General features: G+C 39.9%; 2 protein-coding genes across 5 annotated transcripts; one reads left to right on the top strand and one right to left on the bottom strand.

The window, feature by feature from the left end:
• The first annotated feature begins 3821 nt into the window (after positions 1–3821).
• On the top strand, positions 3822–12246 carry LOC111220863 (myelin basic protein-like). 2 transcript variants are annotated; one of them, XM_022744118.1, is made up of 5 exons: positions 3822–4047; positions 6539–6634; positions 10279–10362; positions 10465–10485; positions 11071–12246. In XM_022744118.1, the coding sequence occupies exons 1-4, from the start codon at positions 3928–3930 to the stop codon at positions 10465–10467; spliced, it is 303 nt and encodes a 100-aa protein (XP_022599839.1). In that variant the 5' UTR covers positions 3822–3927; the 3' UTR covers positions 10468–10485; positions 11071–12246. The 2 variants fall into 2 exon arrangements, with proteins under 2 accessions (XP_022599839.1, XP_022599838.1); XM_022744117.1 differs by lacking the exon at positions 10465–10485.
• A 5081-nt stretch (positions 12247–17327) lies between these two features.
• On the bottom strand, positions 17328–22756 carry LOC111220891 (zinc finger and BTB domain-containing protein 22-like). 3 transcript variants are annotated; one of them, XM_022744160.1, is made up of 4 exons: positions 22594–22756; positions 20508–20726; positions 19624–20395; positions 17328–18569 (listed from the first exon to the last, which is right to left on the bottom strand). In XM_022744160.1, exons 2-4 carry the CDS (start codon positions 20712–20714, stop codon positions 17443–17445), a joined length of 2106 nt encoding a protein of 701 aa, XP_022599881.1. In that variant the 5' UTR covers positions 20715–20726; positions 22594–22756; the 3' UTR covers positions 17328–17442. The 3 variants fall into 3 exon arrangements, with proteins under 3 accessions (XP_022599881.1, XP_022599880.1, XP_022599882.1); XM_022744159.1 differs by having other exon boundaries at positions 22629–22756; XM_022744161.1 differs by having other exon boundaries at positions 17328–18566; positions 22629–22756.
• Between the last annotated feature and the right edge of the window lie 201 nt (positions 22757–22957).

The raw sequence follows: 22957 nt of genomic DNA, 5'->3' as shown, positions 1-22957 counted from the left end.
CAAACAGACAGAGCTCTGTGTACGAGTTCAGAGTGGACAAACATGTCTGCCTCTGAGTCTATCCCCATTTTACTCTGTTCATACAGGAAGCTGGGTGGCCATGTTGGCTCCAATGACTTCTATGATATGAAAGTAAATGTTAATCCACATATTCAGAATTCAGAGTTCAAGTAAAGATCTTTTCTACTTTCTGTTTGTCCTCTTTTACCAGCATTTTTATTTTTCCATTATATTTTCCATGAGTCATAGAACCAAATTTAACCTGAATGAACTTTATTTGAGTCGCATGTGGCTGCTAAGAACTAAAACTCTGTATTTGTCTCTGTTTTATAAGTTCTAACTGCTGGTTATTCTTGAACTTTAAGTTCCAGGTACTTTTCTTCAGGACCTAAAAGGTTCCTGTGGCCCACTGTTGTCTGCATTTCCACCGTGACCTAAAGTCCCAGGAAGATTATGCATAATTATTACTTGATATTACATTATTCACAGCACTTTGAGGACATAACATGAACGAAAATACGGGACAAATTGCATCCTGTATATATTCAATACAGGACGCAGCATTTTATTTTCAAATACAGGTCAATCCCGTATTATACGTGACAGGTGGCAACCCTCGCCACCCTGGCTGTTGTGGTCCTTTATTTTTTTGAAGTCCTGTTTAGTTTTTTTTACCTTCTCCCAGACCTGTTTCATGGTGTGGAAAGTGTGTTTGCTCGCTCGGTGCTCGTTCACTGCGGGCTTTTAAACATTGTGGGTGAAATAAAATGCAGCGAGTACTCGACCAGTCAGAAATGTTCAGCACTGCAGCCCAACCCCCCCCACCCCCCCCCCCCCCCCATAACTAAATTTAGAGCGTAGTTTCTGCAGTCGAAACACACATAGTTCCTCTAAAGGTTCCTGGTTCCTGGGGAAGGTTTTAGTGAGACAATATGTTGGTCAGCTGAAAAGCTCACATTCTTCTCATACCCTGATTTATATATAAAGTATGTCACAGATATTCATTGACATTAGTATTTTGGGTATTCACATATTTCCTGATTGTTACTGTTGCTGTGTTTAGTTTGCTTTGCTGCCACTCGAATACAGTCTAAACTTATTTCAGTTCATCAATTTATAATAATGAATAATAATAATACATTTTATGTATAGGTGGTATATGTATGTGTAGGCTTACATACATAGGGTTACATCCCTGTTTATCCAGAGTCAGAGAAAATATGAACCATTTGTGATGAAATTTCAGTTCATCCTTCAGTCCAAGTGAATGTTTTTTTACCAGAATTGTAGAAGTTCCCTCATGGCGTCCGGTCTAACTGTCGCTGGTGCAGAGACATAAAAATAAAATCCCAGTACAAGGCATAAAATATAAAATAAATTACAATTAATATAATTGCATAAAATATATATGATTAAACACTAGAGTTTCAACAAGATTGAAGAGGTGTGTTGTGAGGTAAGATCCAGAAGTCGAGGAGAGACAAAGCTGAAGGCTTATTTCAGTTTGTCAAACTCTTTTGGTGTTATTTTCTGTATATTAATCTGTTGTGCTGCAACATAAAGACAGTGGGATAAAGACAGCTGTACCTCCACCTCAGAAGACTGATCTCTCCCTGCTTTCATTTGTCCTGTATAAAAACTGATTCATCAGTCACCACACTCCCAGGGGAGAGTGTAACATAAGTAAGTTTTCTTTCCTCTATGAAAGTTATTTTCTGCCTTGAAATAAGAAGCAGCCAAAACAAAAAGACGTCTGTCCCAAAATATTAATATTCTGAAGCTGCATGGGTGTTTTCTAACACAACTTATCCTGCAACAGATCCTGCTTTGTTCACCGGCCACTGCAGCCACTCTGAATAACACAACACATCCACGACCGATTGTTGTGTTGTTACGTGGAGCAACGACAGGAGAAATAAAAATTCACACGGACAAACATTTATAGATAAAATGAAACATCTGAGACGATGACGACAGAAACTGAACAGAAATAAAATAAAACAAATGCTGAGCTTTGGGTTACAGTACAATCCTCACTCAAGGTCTTTCTAATCACTCATTCTGGAGCTTTTGACCGTGTCACACAGTCTTTATCAACACGTGATGTTTGCTCGGTTGTCAAGGAGCTGCAGATGTTAAATCTTTATATTTCTCCGAGTAACTTTAAGACTTTTTTCCTTTGAGCACGGCAGGTCATTCTTTTGTTCCACAGTTCACACAACAGTCTTCAGTCTTTTTGCACATTCAAATGGTTTTTTAATTAGTGCATCATGTCGGCCTTTAATGGGTGATTTAACATTAACATTAGCATTGGAGTAAAACATAAGGTTTGGTTAAAACTTTCTTCTTTTTTTTTTTTGGAACACTTTATGTAATTTTTTCTGTTATTCCACAGAACAAAACATTGCGTGACACAGGACCTCATACCCTTAAAAAATAAGTAAATAATAATAAAAATAAAAGAATAATAAATAAACAAATAACACAAATTAAATAACAATAATTTTAAAAAAATAGACATATCTTTCTTAGACTGAGGCTTTGTATCATAACAGTGTCGTAAAAGAGGAATATAACAATGATATTTTCATTGATAATCCGTTCTAACAATCCATCTCACTCAGTTAAACATCTAGGTGTTGTGTAACCACCTTTGTATGAAAGCATTCATTTTCAGTTGTAGACTCGCAGTCATTCGTTCCATTATAGAGCCCTGCTTCAGTCTCTGCACCTATTGAGTTATGGTTAAAATTTTCAAGTCCAAAACACAACAAACCTTTGAAGCTCCATTAGTCATAGACTCAGAGTAAAAGCTGGAGCTTAGACACAAGGATGCTGCTGGGTTTACTTCAGGAACACTCGCACAGAGCCAAGGGTATAATCAAAACGCCTTTATTATGTTTGGGCATATCAGAGTAAAATGTCCAAACAAAAACCTCAAAAAAAAGGGAATAAAACACCGTCTGGTTTCGACCACCTCAGGGTGTTCTTCAGGGCGTGGTTGGAAAGAGAAGTAAACCAGAGTGGAGCGTTGTGATTCCTAATATAGACAGATCTCACTAGCATTACAAGTAGGCTATATAGACAAGAAGATAATAATTATCATGATTATGTGCAATAAAAAGTTAGCAATAAAATGATACCAACCATTTTAAAACTATAAAGAGACGGGGTGAGCCAGTTTACAGGAAAGGCCTGAAATCTATTTCCTCATTCAGACCTGGATACACCAAAGCATCAAAATGCTACAGCTGTTTCAATTCCATTGGTTTCAATATGAAAACACAAAGAAAAGAGAAAATCCAAACATATCAAATCAAGACAACTTTATTTTATGACAGTGCAGACACAGACACGCAGCTAATGTTCACAGGTTTTTGCATGTTTCACAGTCCTTCTCTTTCTTCTGGGGCCTCTCTCTCTGTGTGTGTTAATCTGGGCGACTGTACATCCAATTTAAACACAATCCATTAAGAAGACATATGAGGCCGGTTCAACAATGGCCTCACAGTGCGGCAGCTGCTTTGCATCAGGCTGTGAGTTCAGACTCAGAGATAACCCTTGTTGTCCCCTCGGCCGGGGTGAGGCGAACGGGGAGAGGAACAATGGCCCCGGCCCATGCGGAGGGCGGCAGTGACTGACACAGCCACTGAAGCTCCAAAGAATGCCTGGTGCCGAGCCAGAGCCATGGATCACACACACACACCACCACCACCACCACCACCACCACCACCACCCCCCCTCTCCCAACCTGACCCCCCCCCCATGTCCCATGGTGCACCAGGCCTGAGGGGACGACACCTTCAAAGACGGCCCCTGAGCGTCAGAGGGAGTGCATACCACCCCGAAGCAGCAGCAGAGTCGTGTGTTGGACTTTACTGAGTGACAGACAGAGGTCAACCCCACCCAACCTCAGCAGCAGATAGCATGGCTACAGCGAGCAGCTCAGGGCAGAGCACCTTCGGGCTCGGCAGGAAAAAGAAGAACCCCGGACTCATGGATCAGATTAGCAAATTCTTTGGAGGAGACAAAAAGAAAAGGAGCAAGGTGAGAATCTACACATCTGCATTTAAAAGTTTTTTTTTCCCAGCATCCCTTTAAACTCTAGCTTAAAACTAAAAAACCCTAAAGTTTGATCATTTTTTTGTCAATATATTATGATTCTGTTCTATATTGGATTGGTTTTCACTGTTGGGTTTGATCTTGGAGCTAAACCCAAGAATCAAGATTATTATTTCAGTTCCACCATATATGTAAAAGACCATCTGAGTTAATATTAAGTTCATTAAGGATTATTTGGTTTTCTGGACAAATTTTTGATCTGATTCATCTCTTCAGTAAAATCAACCTTATTTAAAACTCCTTGCTATGGCAGTTCTATGTTTGATGTTTTTGAGGGAAGAAATTAGAAATTTGCATTTTTAAATTGAGGGTTTGCTACTAAAAGGCCTTTTTTCTAAACTACAGTGATGGCTCACTTCCCCCAATCAGACACTCTTTAATTCAGTTTGGATCTGGAGATCTTCTCATTGCTGCTTTTTAACAAACAGGCAAAGTTTCCTGCTGAGTAGATTTTTTTAGCAGGAAGATGCTGCATAATTGAGAAACAGCAAGTGGCTGTAAAATAAAAATGAATGCTCAGAGTGAATTTTCCGGATATAAATTTAAAATATTGGATATGGATTGGATTGGATATTGGAATAATGGATTTATTATTTTATTTCATCCTCAAATAATATCTTAAATTTAGAATTTTCTTACTATAACTTTTTAAAATCTGTTGTGTTGCTGCCAGCGTTAATACCTCCTCTGAGATGTGGATTTTCTCAGCATCAGTTCTGGAGAATCTCACACAAAACTGCTTTAAAGATTCAAGAATAACCGCTCTGGGATGCGAGCGGCCCTCAGGAGTCAGAGCTGCTCTGTCAGACTTCTTTCATCTGACAACCAAGCCTGTTTCTCTGAGTAGGTGCAGCACAAGTACATCTCAGATCTCAGATTTGTGTGTTCACACATTTTGATGCATTAGATGTTTTCCCTCGTACTTCGCAGCCTCTCTGTCCTGAACATCTGAAAAAGAAAAATGCATCTTTTTAGTTTTATTTTGCTCATTTGAGTTGATGAAACACTGAGACAAATTAAAGTAAATTGACTTCAATCTAAACAGAGAGTATGTCTGTCAGACAGCTGGATGAACAGTGCTGGAGACTCAAGGTTTGCATATGACAGAATTGTCCCTACCGATATGTGAGTGACCTCGTTCACACTACGTTTGGACTGAAGTCATATTAGACCATTCTGATGTGCCCGAATGAAAACCTGCTACAGCTACCTAAAGTCACCATCCTTATGTTATTAGATTGTTAATACGGATGCATCACTGTATTAGCAGCATTTAATGTGGTTTAAAATGTGAAATCAAGGGGGGAGGGGGGAACCACAACACTGGTAGACCTAACGAATATAACCATGGTGATGATGGATGCAAAAATGCAAAAATATTGGGGGTTTTTTTTCTCTTTTTTTTTCATTAAAAGGTAATTTCCTGCTGTGTACTTTCTTTTCATCCTTGATTTGTATGGAAGAGGATTAGGGCCACATGTGAGAAAAAAGGTTTGAGTTTGAGTCAGAATTCTAAAAAGAAAAAGATTTAAAAAGAAATTCGACATTTTTTTCTCAGAATTCTTAGTTTAAAGTCAGAATTCTAGAAATGTGGCCCTAATCCTCTTCTGTAGATTTGTTACCATGTATAGTTTTTATTTAAATGTCAATACAGATACAGAACAGGTAAATACAGGTCTTAATGTAAATACAGATCATATGTTAATAATCCGTTCTGCTGACAGCATTAAAAACTCCTCTTTGTTTTGGAGGGGTTGTTGCGTCCTAACCAGTGTCAGCAGAGCAGACAGAGAGGCTCAGATGTTTGCGGTTGTTCTGAAGGCTATCGCTGTGTAAGCTTCACTTTCACTACACCCACCAAGAGAGGAGACCTTCGGCTGACCTGCTTTACCACTGAGTGACAGTGTGTCAGGCGACCACACCTGATAAACCTCTTAAATGTGGTCTCACACAGTCACACTGTAGCACAATATCGTGCTTCACTCTCTCGCCGTAGATCTTTCATGCTGTTTCCTTTCAGTCTGTAATTGCCTTTAACCGATTCAACGTGCAGATTTTCCATCATTCGGTCCTTTCTCGTACTTGTTTGTACTTCATTTGGCTCCTCTCTCACCCTATGAGACCTGACATCCAGTCGAGCTTTGTAGCTGATATAATTATTGTAATTACTATATTAGGAGGCAGGGTGCAGCTGGGACTAACTTTCAGGAGAGAGCTGGTGTCTATTCATATCATGAATATACTGCATTAAAAGATTTTCAGGCTAGAAGGTTTAAAAATTGACTCCTTTATTTTCAATTTTTTTTAATTAAATATAAATGAAAATTAAATATAGTTGTTTTTTTTGTTTGTTTTTTTATCATAGTTTTCTTTCACAGTAGCATTCCTTGACTTTGTGCTATACTCTTCCTCACAGGGGTCGTTCCGGGGTCACCTGGCCTCCTCACCCCAGCAGTCCTCTTCTCGCCGCCGGACCAATGAAAACGCTGTGGTGCATTTCTTCAGGAGCATTGTAAGTTTTTTTGCATAATACATATTGTTTACATCATATCATTGATCACATACCTTTAAGAATAGAATCATTTTTGTAGCATCATGCTAACACCTTTTGGTTTCCCATATGGAAATGTAATATATGACATACAGTATATGTCACTTTTAAAGGGATATATTATTATCATATATTGTATATGTACAATTATTAAAAATATATATATAATTAATTTTTATTTGGTATAACAGGTTGCGGTTCGGTATAGGCTATTTTAATAATATATATTTAACGTATATACATACATTTCTTAAAACAGCATGTTCTTCATCTTCAACAGTAACATACAGTATGTCAACAATATAAGCATACATACATAAACATAGGCCTACATATTTGTATGAGCTAGAAATAGCCTATATGTCAATACGTAATATATATATATGCATATATAACAGGTTCCATATGTCATTTTTACTGATATACATATATGTTTTATTTCATCATTGGAAATTCAATATATGTACATATATTACATTTGCATATGCTTATTCACATTTTAGAAGGTTTGGAGGTCAACAGAGTTTGATGCATTACTCTGAAACCATCATCAGCTGCATAAGTCAGAACAGAACTGACCAATTTCCTCTAATTTATATTATGAGTGTTGAACTGTCAGTGTTCTCTTTTGATTCACTTTATTGACAGCAGTCTAACTTTTGGCATCAATATTGCAGCAGCATCTCGCAAACAGCATGCTGAGCTACTTTCCTCTCTGATTACAAAGCTGCATGATTCCTTCATTTGCATCCCGATAAAAGAGGAGTTTCAATCAGCAGCTCAATCACTTGTTTATTTCAGAGCAGAGTTTGTTGCTCCATTTCCCTGTCCTGTGCAATCAGTCACTCTGTTGCTGTTGTTGCTTGGTGTTTCTCAGGTTTCCTCTCCTCCTCCTAAATCCAGGGTGAGTCTCATTTTTCACAATATCTGTGTGGTTGGTCATTTCAGAGGTGACAGTGCAGAGATGAAAATTAAAAAGCCGACGTCTGGTCACTTTTTATACATGTCTACCTGGTCCATACTAATGTTCTTCATCATATTTCTCAAAGTTTCAACAGCTGAATTTCTTCATGGCGTTCTGTTTTTAATGTTTCCAGGCACTGGATACCGTTAAGTCTCCATGTGTGAGATTTGAAAATTTTAGGGTTTTGGTGCCATCCAATGGTGGTATCAAAAAGACAAAGGAACCCCACCCCACTGGATTTGACCCCCCCCCAGGGAGACACTAAAGTACCTGACAAACTAATATTCACTGGGATTGTCTTGTCCTCCAACTTTGCCAAAATAGCTATTTTAACCCATAAACCAAACTTGAACAAATTGAAATTTTGACTTAATGAAACCACAGAAACATCCCAGTGATCGCCACAGTCCAACTGACTTTAAGTTAGATATAAAGGTATTTTAAGATTTTTAAATTTCTATAGCTGTCCCGTTTGAAGGATAGTTGGACCCTTACAAAGCAAGAATCCAAAACCCAGAAAATCCCCCCAAAAATTGGAAAGAATGTAATTGAACACAGGTGAATCACATGAGGACAGGGCAGACAATCACAAAGGAGGGAAACAGGACAAAGATAGGAAATAACCTAACATTAGACACACAAGGGAAGTAATTTCAAAATAAAACAGGAAATAAAACGAATGTCCAAACAAATTGTCCAAGGGTAACCATGACAATAGTGTAATGTTTTTTAATGTTACTTACATGTTTCACATTCTAAGTATGGCTGCCGTTACCTATTGTAGTTTGTATGTAATTATTATATTATTGGTAGCAAAATGAATTCCCATGAAAAGCCTGGCATACATTTTAGTTTAGTTTTATATGTATCATTCAAAAACTGGGGGTTTGGGGTGCAGGATAATTCATTTTTACTTTATCTTGCCACCAAAAAATATTCAAATGACCATAAAGGTTGTAAACCAATGGTTTACAACCTTTATGGTCCTTTATGGTCCAACCTTCTTATTTTTCTATTTAATGCCTGTAACTAGATCATTGTCAGGTGTGTTGAGGCGGATGCAGGTGGCATCTTGTTCTCACTGTATTACATCTCATCCTGCTACTGTCTGTTTCTTTTTCATGTCCAGTGGAGAGATGTCTTGGGTTTGGTACGTCATTCAGTCTTTCCCTCTCAAATGGAACAAAAGCCCCACTGCTGACTGCACCACTGAGTGTGTGTGTGTCTGTGTGTGTGTGTGTGTGTGTGTGTGTGTGTGTGTGTTGAAATCTGTAGCTCCTTTGCAGTGTGTCCTTTGTCTGCAGTGCACCTGTTACCTAACCTTCACACTCGTCCTGTCTCTCTCTGGCATTGTGTGTCCCCGCTTTCCCCCTTGAAAAGAAAAATCTTTTCTACCTGAGCATGTGGAATCAAGACGTATTCAAAGCAACTGATTCACCAGCATTTACATCCAGTAGCTGAAAGGCAAAAGCTCACAGCAGCTCACTCTCGACTGGTGACTGATCAGTCGAAAAGATTTAATTTATTCACTCATCTTTGAAACCAGGAAGTAATCACTTATTGGTGAATTTAATACATCTCAGTTTCCCCCCTTCTTTGCTTCAATCCAGAGCGACTCGCTGCTTCTGGATGACTTTGACACTGCTCAACTTTTTATCAACCGCAACCGGTAAACATTTTCTCTCAGGACCTTTTGGCCTGCATCACCCTCCTCCTCCTTCTCCTTCTTCTCTTCCTCCTCCTCCTCCTCTTCTCTTTCACACCTCTACATCTCTGTAACACGTCTATCCCCTACATGCCAGAGATGACTCACCGATCCATCTGTTTCGGTTTCCCACGTGCTTTGTGAAGTTTCATCTGTCCGGCGACTCTGGACAGCCTCATGTCCTCTGTGTCTGTGTCTGTGTGGACTTTTCTCCTCGTAATTCACTGTCTTTCCCCTAAAGGTTGCCGTCATGTGAATCTGGCCCTGTCACATGTTCATGTTTTTCCTTCCTTCGTGTCTCGTCCATGTTGTTCTCTCACAATAACAGATCACAGAGCACAGACGCCACATCACACTGCTGCTGTTGCAGAGAAACCACATACCTGCACTTTGGTTTTTCTTTCATTTTAAAAGCAGTAAAAGTGAGATCAGTACTTTATATTGAAACAACCCTGTGACCTTTAAACCTTTAATAACCTGTGTGTAATTTCTAAAGGTTATATGATTACAAAAACAATTCTATTTTATTGTCCACAAGGGAAATTCAGCTTGTAACAAAGAGAATTAAACCCAGTGAACGCTTAAAGGTCAATCCCAATGCGATTAAAAAAAAGAGATATATGTGCAAAATGTCCAAAAAGTGCAAAGGTTTGGACATTCATAAGGAAGTAGAAAGTCTTTTCTTCCTTTTTTTGAAAGACGTATTATTTGTGGATGTGTGTGTTTTTGTCTAACAACAGCAACAACTGTGCTCTTTGTCATTTTTCGTTTGGCATTTTGTGGTGGGACATCTCTGATGCTCTGAGGTAAAATGTGTTTTCCTCCATCAATGTAAAACGAATTAAACGTCTGCATGAAGGTTAACCAATGACAAAGCAGGTTTCAGGGCCGTGGTTTCAGGTCTACATCTGTTGCTCATAGACCGTCTTCTTCTAGGCCTCGTCGCCGCGTGCCGAGAGCACAAAGTCGCCGGTCAGAAGACGCAGAGACCAAAGCACACTGTCCAGAATCTTCAACCTGGTGAGCTCGCCACACGTTTGCATCTAGATTTTCCTCCTTTTAATTATAAAACTGGAGCTCATGAGCAATTTTCTCCTATCTGTGTTTATCCGAATGCAACAGTGATGCTCTCACCAGAGATCAGTGAGTAATAACTCGATACAGTATAATGATTTATACGGTGGCCCTGAGAGCTCAACGCACTGCGACTGAAGAAAACACATGCAAACAAACAAGACGCAAACAACTTCAGAAAACATCCTCATCAGTTTGACGACACATGAGCTGATGAAACTGATGAAGATGTTTTCTGAACTTGTTTGTGTTTTGTCTGTTTGAATGTGTTTCATTAAGTGCCAGTGGTTTGAGCTTCAGGGCCACCGTAGATTTTTTTATTCATTTCATCCACCAACATGCTTTCACAGCAGCCTGTGATCATAATAAACTAACGAGCTGAAGTGCAACATTTTTCATTTTTTACAGTGATACTACAAATATTAAATATCTCATCCACAAATTAATTGAAATATCATCTACCTTGACTCTTTTGAGGGTTTATTTTCAGTGTCGACCTCCTTGAATCCCAATAAAAGAAGCTTTTGACAATCAGTTTTAACCGAACACTACATCACACCCCTGATTGGTCTTAGCTGCCAAATCTGGGGGAAGAAAAAAAAATGATGTTTTTTTCATTCTCCTCCTCTTAATCGTCCTCCTTCTTCTTTCCAGGGAGATAAGTCCCGTCCACCCCCCAAACGCTGGAGCACCATCTTCTAAGCTCTCCGCCAAAGACCAGTCCACAGATCCAACACCAACGACGGGACGAGACGAAGGAGGAGAAGCAGATCTGCATGCGGCGGGCTCACAACCTCAAGAAGATGTTAACTCACTAACACAAGCCTCGTGTTTCTTTAGACAGTGACACAACATTGACAAAATGTAAAATCCACTCTCCAGGGATGTAGGTTGTCACCGTGCCAGTCTTCTTTTTTAATCCTACTTCTAAGGGTATCTTGTCTTAGTCATTACAAGAGGTTCAGTCATGCTTTCAGTAAATTATCCTGTAAGAATCACCCATTCGAGTATCTTGGTCTGATGGTGCTAGTGTCTGCTGTCTGCTGTCTGAGGTTTGTTCATGGCAGATGTTTGTTTTTCTCTTTGTCTCCTGTCGACTCCATGTGTCTCGTTGCTTCCTAGAAACGCAGCTCACACACCGAACAAACCGTCATTTCTGTTTCATACGTGAAAATCCAGATGGAGAGTGGTTCTGTTTGTGCTTGAGTGAAACGCATGTCGCTGAGAAATGCATTTGAAAATACAACTGGGAACCTGTAAGAGTAGCATGGGCGCTAATCTTGTTTTGAGTAACAGTTTTTGTTTCTTTACGCATCAGTGTAATTAATAAACATGTACAGTATGATGCTGTCAAATGCCCTTTTTAAATGCACTGTTACATAACAGAAAACGGTCTGCTGTCTTTCCCATATCGTAGCTTTTCTCATTTATTGTAATTATCTGTTTGCATCTTAAATTAAGTTTGAAGTTTTAATGTTATTTGTGTTTTGTTTAAAAGGTGGCACAGGTTTGTTTTAATTGATGGTCAGATCGTAAGTGGTTCAGTGGTAGAAGGCGGAAGCAGCCAGAAGGCCTGAGGAGTTTCAGTACTGAAGGACAGGATGTTGATTTCAAGTGTTTATTTTGTTCATAATGAATGACATTGCCGCTCTCATTTGTATGTGATCTGTTTGTAAGTTCGCTTCAACTGTGTAGTCAGAAACACTGTAAAGGTGGTGCTACAGGAGTGTTCTGTTTCCTCTCTATGTAAAAGTGAATGTTCAGCCTAACTGGAAAATAAACAACATTTGTCATCTCTTAGTTAAGACTCATTAAATGTTTTAAAATCTGGCAGTTCTCTTGTCTTTACTACATTTATATTTTCATGCTTTATGGTATGAAAAATCTTTAAATGTCCATACCAAATTAGACTTATTTACTTTCTTACAGAATTAGATGAGAAATTCTGTAATTTTCACGACTGTACGGTAAATATGTAGCTGAAAAGAAGTAAACAGGAAACAGCTAGCTTGACTCTGTCTAAACATAAAAAATTAGCCTAGCAGCAACTCAAGTTCACTAATTAAACAACAACTAAACAACAACTTCATTCAACACCATTCTATGGGAGTTTATGTGTCCACCTAGAGCCAGGATACAGTTAGCTTAGCATAGCATAAAGACTGGAAGCAAAGCAGCAACTTCTGGGACTGAAAAATGAAGCCAACACAGAAGCACCAAAAACTGCACTTCCTCAAATGACCACTAGAGTCTGGCTCCAAAAGCGAGTCAATCCCCATAGACTCCCATGTTAAAATGTCCAACTTTACAGCATACAACATGTTTACACCCTGGTACAAAAAAAACGGTTTTGGTCTCTAGAGCTAATTTCCTCCTTCATGACAACAGTTTACATTTTATTAAGGATTAAAGTTATGTAGAATTGAGGGCGTGCCGCTTTGAGTGACAGGTGGGTCAGGTCAGCAAGATGGCAATGACGGAACGACCCACTCTGAGCTTCAAAACCGCTCTTCAGAAACCTGTGGGTGACATCACGGAGACTACGTCCATCTTTATTTACAGTCTATGGTCAATCCCCATAGACAGAGATAAACATGTTTACAGTCTGGCCATTTTGGGATTACCTGGGAGTTAGGGGTGGAGTCAGGCATGGCCAAGATCCGGCAGCAGGGCAGTTCACTCTGAGCTTCAGAAACCTGTGGGTGACGTCACAGAGGCTACGTCCATCTTTATTTACAGCCTTTTCTGGAAACTAAGGAAAACAGGCTAGTTTTGTCCAAATGTTTTAAAAAAAAAACCTACCAGCATCACTTAAGGTCACAAATTAACACATAATAATAATAATAATAATAACAATGATAATATTATTAATAATTAATAATAATAATAATGAACTTTATTTGTATATCACCTTTCATACAAGAAATGTAGCGCTTTACAACAATTAAATGACACGCACCAAGTGCATCACATGAAAAGACATAAAATGAAATAACATAAAACATGCTAAAAACATTGATGTAAAGTTGAAAAACCTAAAATTTTAAAAGAACGTGAATAAATTAATGTAAATCAGTTGTAATAATTATGAAATAATAAGTAAAAAAATTTGAAAAAAAGATTACATAGAAAGGAAGAAATCAGTAAGACATCATACAAAAGTCCTAAGTGTAAAAATGTCTTTTTTTTTTACAGTTTACAGAACTAGAGCCAGGCTAGCTTACTTCCTGCTTCTAGTCTTTATGCTAAGCTAGGCTAGTCTGGCTGGCTGCAGCAGCATATTTACCCAAAGATGCAGATCATCTGGAGGAAAACTAATCATGGTTGAAGTGTCATATTGAAATAAAGAAATGGGGACTCTTGTTGTGGCGGTGTTACAGCTACAAAATAATACCCTGATGTTTGTGAGCATGGCGATACTGGACACCAGTTTCAAGGTTTACTGAACAGCTAAATTACTGCAGTTCTGCATTAGCCCCTGACTGAACCCAAGCTCCATAAAACATCCTCTGGAGGCCAATCATCTATCTCAGACAATAATCCCCATATAAAAGTGAAAAAACAAGATATCTGTACATTATGTCCTTCATTTAATTGAATACCTAACCAGGATGAGTCATCCTCAACTGATTCCCCTGTCACTGCTCAGAAATGGGAAAAACATTATTTCTCATCATTAGAAACGAGGCTGAGAAACAACTTCTCAAGGACAACCGGTCCTAAAACCACAATAAACTGTTTGATCTCTTCTCCTGTGTGTGATGTTCCTGTGATAATTGGTTCAAAATTCAAAACATACAAAAGGGAAGTGAAAGGCAATTTTCCTGCGTTTGACACATTTTAGCAGTAACATAAAGAGCTACATATATACTGATTCTGTCCATACAGATGTCTGATAAAATACAAGCTACTATGCCCAACACAAAATCCATCATTTCAATGACCTATGACAGAAAGAAAACTGATATCAACTAACTGTTGTGCAATTCCCTGGACTGTGACCTATTTTGACTGGTTACATATACAGCACCATATGTAAGATCCTGGTCCCCTGTTTGTGAGTTGCTCTTTCATTGTCAAGACCTCATGTTTGCCTTTGAAATGGAAATCCCAATAGGCTGTTGTCTCCTGAATAGATAGAGAGGACAGATAGACTTTATGAGGGAAACTGTCATGTTACACCAGACTATGGATGAGAATAGAATAAAAAAAATAAATGAACAAAATTAAAATCACAACTGCAGAATTGCAGACCTGCAGAGCTGGAATCTGTTTTTTCAGTTATAGAGACGTACAAATGAAAAGAATATATGTATGGTATGTGTCTATGATATGTGTGTGTAATTTTCGAGGTTTATATCAGATGTAGTCGTGTGTATCTGTCTTGTAAGTATGAGAGGGTGAAAAGGAAAGTATAGTGGACATTAATGATATATATAAATATAATCGTAGGGAGAATTTAAAATAAGAATCTAATAATATTAATGTATGATATCCTGTCAACATCATTTTTAAAAGAAACAATGACCTCAGTGGGACAAAGGGGCGGAGCCAGAATACATTAAATGATAGTCCCATTCATCAGCCCTTCCATCTTTCAGGGTCTGTGGGTCTTTTCATGATTAATTGAAGGAGCTTTCTTCAAACAGTCAAGACCTTTTACGCAGTTTAATCATGTGGACAGAAGCTGCAGAGTTGAGCAAGAGAGACCTCTGCTGCTCCACCACTGTGCTGCAAAGGAACTGAGCCACAACTGTTCCCGAATGACCCAGTCATTTAGAACAAATGTTGTAGAATACATCTCAAGTCTCCTATAATAAGTGTTATATAAATATGACCCACTGAAATTAGCCTCTGTGTTCTAGATTGACAATAAATAATAACTAAAGCTGCAACAACCTCCTGTTCCATGGCGAAACATCAAAATTCACAACGCCATTTGACACACATCACAATGAAGCATCATGAAGGTGTTTACTGACCAAGTTTGGGACAGATTGGACAATGTGTAATAGAGTTATAACATTTCCTGTTGAAATTTGCCATGCAATAAATCACAATATTCCACAATCAAACATCCAAATTGTTTTTATTATCATATATACCAAGATTTTAATCTGTGACATAGTGCGAGGAGACGTCAGTATTGCACAGAAAATATTTTTACACCTTTGTATTTATTTTCCAATGGTAAATAATTTATGTGCAAAATGCAGATGAACTTTATTCGGGCTCCAGAAGTATTCACAGCGTTGCTGGTTACAGATGTACAGGTTACAGCATCACTTAACGAGTCGACATGACACTGCACAAATTAAAAAGGATCACTTGAATGAAGCATATGATTGCTACTTTTTTTTTTTTTTTTTTTTTTTTAAATATCAATGACATGAGAAGAATGCACATAAAAAGATCCAAACCTTTACTGACTTTCAGAATGTTTTCACACCTGCACTTTTCAGCGCTTTTAAACTGAACCCTGGTTCGTTTCCCTCTTGGTACAATTCATTTGGGCAGGTGTGAAAACAGTAATCGCACTCAGACCAAAACAATCGCGCTGAGACCCTTCCAAGGAGGTGGTCTCAGTCCGGTCCCAAACGGACTCTGGTGCAGTTTCTTTTTGCTGTGAAAGAGTTCTGAACTCGATCCGCCCCAACTAGCGGATGAACTCACAAGTTTGAGCTCGACAAGGGGTGTTTCTTTTTCGAATTGGGGCCATATTTGATGATGTGGAGACACCTGGGGGCCATGCGGTGTGAAAAGCCACTGCAGGGGAGGCTACGCTGTTTCACTTGATGTTTCAAGCGCTGGTAGGAATTATGCTTAGTCTTGTAATGTCTCTTCACATTGAACAGCGACGGTCTCTTGGCAAATGAGACAAACACAACAATTTTGACTTTCAGTGAAAAAGTTTTCAACTTTCCACCGCTCCTCAAAGCGGCGTCCCTCGCCGTCTACTTCCCACTTCTTTGCTGTGGCCATGACAGCTACCTAGCAGCAAACGTCTGTTGCCTGTTTACAGTCTGTTTCTGAAAACATTAGTTCCAGGTGAACAGGAAAAAACACAAAGCGAACTTGCTTCATTAACCAATACTGTGTGGCAGGCCACATAGTATATTTTGAGACACAAGCTGTGGGCCATTTAAAATCGGTTAGCTATTAGCCCATGGGCCGGACTTTGGACATGCCTGAGCTTGACGGTTCCTGTAACCTTCTTCCTGTGTTTACTTTCCTGCCCCAGCCAGACAATCTGACCAATAAGAGGAGGGAACGATCTCACGTGGTTTGTAATGATGCATTTTGGTTCACTTGAATTTTTCTCTGTTTGAAAGCAAAACGAACCTACAAGTTTACAAACTCAACAACTGAATCAGACCAGAGCAAACTTACTTTATGTGCGAAAACGCCCTTAAACTCATCATGTGATTCTTTGTCCCTCTTGTGTTTATGTACATACAGTTTAACGCCATAAAGCTGTTTCACATTAAAGGGATAGTTAGGGTTATTTGACATCGGGTTGTGTGAGGTAATCATACATAGTCGGTGTGTTACCTGCAGTAGATTCATGTGTTGCTGTGGGCAGGGCCACCAGAAAAAACCTGTTTTAGACACTTTAAGAAGACGCCCACTGAAACAATCCAATATCCGTTTAAATGTTTGCTTCATGTAGAATATTTTCAGTGCTTTATCTACCCGTCAAAACATTGCTTTCCTTTGGTATTGCACTGTATTATGTCACAGGTACAGGTCAGCTGAGTGAATCAGAAAGAGCTCAACTTCACTTTGTTTTGACAGGAAGATAAACAGCTAAAAATATTCTACATGAAGCGTACATTTAGACACATATTGGATTGTTTTTTAGTGGGCGTCTTTTAAAAGTGTCTAAAACATGTTTTTTCTGCTGGCCCCGCTCACAGCAGCACATCGCTCTGCTCCTCTAAACTCAATCTACTGCAGGTAAGACTGACTATAAATGTCTACATCATACAACCCCACACCAAATGACCCCAACTATCACTTTAATATTTAATTTCCACTAAAGCTTTCACTCGCCTCCTCTTTAAAAACATGACTGCCACTGTCCAAATTTTGTGACTGTGATCTGAGTTCATCCACAATCCCAGAAACGCTTCCCAACAGCCCCCTCATCCCATCCTCCATCTCCCCATGAAAATCCACCTCCTCCACCTTCACCTGTCCTCCTGTTGCTAGAAAAGCTTCCCCTTCGTCAAATCCATAACTGAAGCTGTCGTCCATATCTCCTGCTGCTGCTGTGTTAGTGTTGTTGCTGTTAGCTGAGGAGCTGGAAGCAAGTCTTTCACACCGTGCCTGATGCCTGAGGAAACTGTCCCTCCAAATGACTTTCTTCCCACACAGGCCGCACTCGTAGGGCCGCAGCCCCCCGTGGGTTTTAAGGTGCTTGGTTAGATGGTGCTTCATCTTGAAAGACTTTGTGCAAACAGGACAGCCGAACGGCCGCAGGTTGAGGTGCTGCATCTTCACGTGACGGTCTCGCATACTCTTCAGGGTGTAGGCTTTGCCGCAATGGCAAAAGTGGACTTTCCCCGTGTAGGGGGCGCCGGCGAGCGAGACTGAGGATGACGAAGACGGGGTTGGGGGTGAAGAGGCGGGTGGGAAAGCAGCAGAGGATGGGGACAAGTGGCGACTGGAGGTGGGGGTCAATGAGCCAGCCTGTCCCACACTGGTGGAGGGCCAGTGCACCTCGGAGCCCGCCATTGTGAAGTCTGGAGACACAGGGACCAACGGCCTCTGGGAAACCTGTCCTGTGCCATCTTCAATCTCATCATACGTGTCTCTGCTGAAGGTCCCCTCTGTGAAACATTCAAAGTCCACATCCTCTTCCTCCTCATCCTCATCCTCGTCTTTACTGCAGCTCCCGCCCTCTCCTTCCTGCGGCCTCTGCTCCTGCTGAGACCAGGGGCCCGACTGCCACTGCTGCCGGGCTGACACCGGACAGGACGGGCCCAGAGCTCCCTCACCTGTTTGACAGGCGTGAACGCCGGAGGGCAGATCTGAGGAGTGATCACTTCCTGCCAGATCTCTCTGCACTTTTTCCTTTAGCACATCGGCACTCGTCTTCCCTGTGGCTTGTCCGGCCTCCGCATTCTCATTTGATACTTGGTGGAAGTCTGCTGGAGAAATGTATAACAAATTACATGCAGCTGGCTACAATATAAACACTCAGACTCTGCACCGAGAAGACCAATACAAAGAATATGTGAACCATATTAGAACATTCACAATATAAAGATGTTGGCTGGGTCCCAAATCACGAGCCACATCCTTCAGAGGCTGCATTTGAAGACTGACTGCGTCGAAGCGCTGTGACTAGACTGTTCGATTTCACTTCTTTTCCTGGGCAACAAAGGCTCCAACACGTGGATCCTTCGTGGCCCAACCTATCCCAAGATTCACTGCGTGCAGGTAATGAAAGCAAATAACACTGATGGAGAGTCTGAGGATTATACTGTTAAATGTAAATATTGTGTTTCAGCTCAGTTCAGCTGCTAACGGTATAACTGTTAAAACCAAGAGACTCAAAACCTCAAGTTTTAGTCAAAACTTGAATCACCTCTTCCTGGTTGTCTGCCTCCTCCACTCAGACTAGTTCCAGGTCACATCCCTGTTTATCCAGAGTTAGAGAAAATATGAACCATTTGTTTGAAACTTTGTCATAATTGCTGTGTAAAGTCTTGAGTTATGGCTAACACGTTTTTTTGTGAGGTCCCATTGACCATGACCTTTAACCACCAAAATCTAACCAGTTCATCCTGAGTCCAGGTGAATGTTTGTGTCAAATTTGAAGAGGTTCTGTCAAAGTGTTACTGAGATATTGTGTCCACGAGAATGGGACAGACAGACAGACAACCCGAATATGTATCTGGCTCCAACTGTCGCCAGTGCGGAGGCATAAAATGTTATGTGTTGTCAAGGATGCTAGGTGACAGGACGCAATGGTAAGGGCAGACACAGCTGGTGACACACAGTGGAAATTCTCCGTAGACCAGACTGTCTCATTTCGTTCGGTTCGACCTTCGCATTCTCTGAAGGATGCGGCCATTGTGATATTTAGTCTCTGGTGGTAGAATCTTAAACTGTCAGATACAGACAGCTGGTCAGAATCATGACACTTAGTCAGAGACATTGTGTTTTTGTGTAAAATAAAATGAGGTTTTTGTATCTTACCACAGTGTCCCATTTGTGCGAAGCCTTCCTTCTTCTCCACCGCCTCCTCTCCCACTCCTTCATCCGCCTCGATCTCTCTCTTCTCGTTCCTCCTCTTCTCATGTGTCTCATCATTGTCCCCATTCCCTCTGTTCTTATCAAGCTGTCTATCAGCATTCGGCGTCGTACCCCTCTGCTGAAACCTGACTTTCTGCTTTAATGTCTCACCACTAGGGAACCCCCCGTGGTGCCGGCTATTGTGTCCGGATCCATCATGTGCAAAGTGGCTAGTTTTGGCATGGCTTGATATCCATGCCTCCTCAGAGCTGGTGTAATCACTCTCCGTGTAGCTGGGGAGCACGTCGAGCTGAGTGTCCGCTAAGTGCTGGGCTGATGAGGGACGTGGACGCCCCCACCTAGGGAACTGTTGCGGGCGTCTCCATGTAGCTAAGGGAGGCAAGGTGTCGGGCTTCCTCTCCCTCCGTCTTCCCTCCCTTTCCAGATTTAAGCAGTCGGTGCTGCTCGGGGACTGCTGTCTTGACGCAGTGCCCTGGTTGGCTGCAGTCGCCTCTCCGGGGGTGACCTCTACTGAGGGCCGGGGTCTCTTCAAGATCTCCGTGCATTTGTCCACAATGTGCCACATCTGAAGGAAACTGGCTACAGTGACATAGTTGACAATGTCATCATGCACAATGCTCAGTTGGCCTGTGTAGGCAGAACTCAGGACACTCTCAAAGGCCAACGGGTCCATGACTGAGGGGAGGGAAACAGTCGTGACATTCTTCAGTAACACCTGTGAGAGACAGGAACAAAGACATAATGAGGTTTGGGTATCTGAAGTGGCCATAAAGCAATAATATCTTTTCATAATCAAATTTATTGCAGGCTAATGTACCCGCACCTACCTGGTCATGGAAGTATGGCGAGGATGCAGCGAGCACACACCGGTGGGCCCTGAACACTTGACCTTGCACCTGGATGGAGAGGTCGCACAGCCGGCCCTCCTCCCGCTGCCGGTTGAGATTGTCCAGAACAGCAGCTCGAGCACCAGGGAAACACACCTGGACCGTCAGACCGGCCGGAGCCGCAGAAGCACTGCAGGTTGCGTCCATAGTCACACGAAACTATAGAGAAGATAAAACACAATTTGTGACATATTGTGTGTCTATGGACTCTGTAGATCTTATTGATAAATGGTGCATTTTTCAATGCTTTATCTTATATAACATAGTGGCTTGTATGGTTTTCTGGGTTTTCACGTTCACTTTTTGAAGGCAGATCCAAGACAAAACTAAACCAAAGGGAAAATTATAACAGTGGCACTGACATTTAAATTAGGATAAACTGAGATATTGACTCATCTAAAGTCATTTATTTGTATTTTCTTTGTTTCTTGAATTCAACATCCTCAGTGAGGAATAATACATTCTGAATTTATCAAAAAACAGATTATAATAATTAAGGGTAAAAGTCTCTTCATTTACATATGATTAATATTTTCTCGAGATTTATTACATTCATGCAGGCAACTAATCAACTGGCTGATCGAAAGTCTTTTTCAAGCAAAAAAAATCCTAAAAGTAACTAGCTCCAGCCCCTAACATATGAAGCATTCCTGATTTAATTTATTAAAATATAGTAGTGATAGTAAATTTAATCTTTTTGAATTTTGACCTGTTATTTAGAAAATCGAAAAATCTTAAGACATCTTATTGTGCTATTTTTTCATATTTTACAGCCCAAACATTAAACTAACTAATATATGACAGATAATAATGATAATAAAAAACGATAGTGCAGCCCTTTACTCAAAATAGAGGACATATTAGTGGTAAAAATTTCCTATTGAAATATATTTAAAAAAGGATGTCAATAAGGGGTGCAAGTCACAATTACTTTTTAAATTTATTATTAGTTTAGTTGTTAAAAAAATGTTGAAGGTTATATCATCAAATTGATTGCATTGTCCCAGTAGACACTAGATTGTAAGTAGTTCCTTATCAGTTAAGATAAAGAAAAGCAAAGAAGGTGAAATAAGGGAATGTTTACATGAAAAGTGACTTAAACAATTACCTTAAATTAGAGCTGCAAAAATTAAGTTGATTGATTGATGGACAGAAAAATAATCATCTTCTATTCTGTTAATTGGTTCACACTTTAAGCAATTTATCAAGCAAAAATCGCAAACTTTCCCCAGTTCAAGTTTGTCATTTGTTGCTTTTCTTTGTCGTAAGTAATAAGAAATTTAATATCTTTGGATTTTAGACCTGTTGCTCAGACAAAATGTCATGTTTTTAACTTTTAACTTATTGGTCTATTTATTTATTCCTCACTGTCTTGTACATAATAGTGATATGGTTAATTATTTCTTTGTTTCTACTCTATGTTCGTGTGTATCTATATATGATTATGATTCTGTAAACCAGAAATTTAAAGACATCACCTAAGGCTTTTGGAAGTTGTAATTGGCATTTTTGATTATTCATGAGAAATATTACAACTTAATGAAGAACCTGCTCAACAGAATAATCTGTAATGACGATAATAGTTGCAGAACTTTTTTTGACAATAACTTTTAAGTACTATTTTAGATTTCTTCTGTCAGTTATCCTAATTATTTTCATCTTTAGTGTCAGATGTGTTAGTGTCACAAGTGTACGCATGGTAGGTAGAGATATTTAATGATAACGAACTATGTAATTCTCAAACTGCCGTGATTTGTGTTGTGACATGAAGACTCAGCTTCCACCTGATGATCACTACCACATTTAGCTAGCTGCTGTTAGCTAATCCCAAACTACGAAGCACGTTGTAAACTTAAATCTTGAAAAAAATCATCACCGTCATCATTATTAACACGATGTCTGTTTATACAACTAGAAAATAGCTTTCCACATTCTTAGGTTCACTGCGTGTTTATGTTACAACACGCCAGCGTTAGCTTGTAGCGAACACAGCTAGCTAGCAGCTAACATTGGCATAGTACTTTACCTTTGATATGTCGGTGCGTCGGGATTTTTTTTTACCTTATCAGGGGACGTCGCTGACTATTTGTAGGACATTATTATTCGTGAACTCCATATACAGAGCGCCATCTCTTGTTTGTGTATAAAATGATATATTAAGCTAGTAAAGGCTAACAGCAGCTTGCCCGTAGGCGTAGCTAATGCTAGCTGGTTGACAAAACAGCATGGGCATCCTCATGCACGACGTGAGTGGGTGTTTGGAGTGAACGTTTTTTTAAATTATAAAGAAATGCCATCACACTGACTACATTAACCAGCGGCTTTAGATACGGGAGAAGCATGTTGAGTATTAGATAAGCTGGTTTTACGGCTGTACAGGCGATTTTAAG

This window comes from Seriola dumerili, unplaced genomic scaffold, assembly GCF_002260705.1.
Source record: "Seriola dumerili isolate Sdu_G_001 unplaced genomic scaffold, Sdu_1.0 BDQW01000078.1, whole genome shotgun sequence".
Classification (NCBI taxonomy): Eukaryota; Metazoa; Chordata; class Actinopteri; order Carangiformes; family Carangidae; genus Seriola; species Seriola dumerili.
Note: the sequence above shows the minus strand (reverse complement) of the source record. Positions and strands in the feature narration are given on the sequence as shown.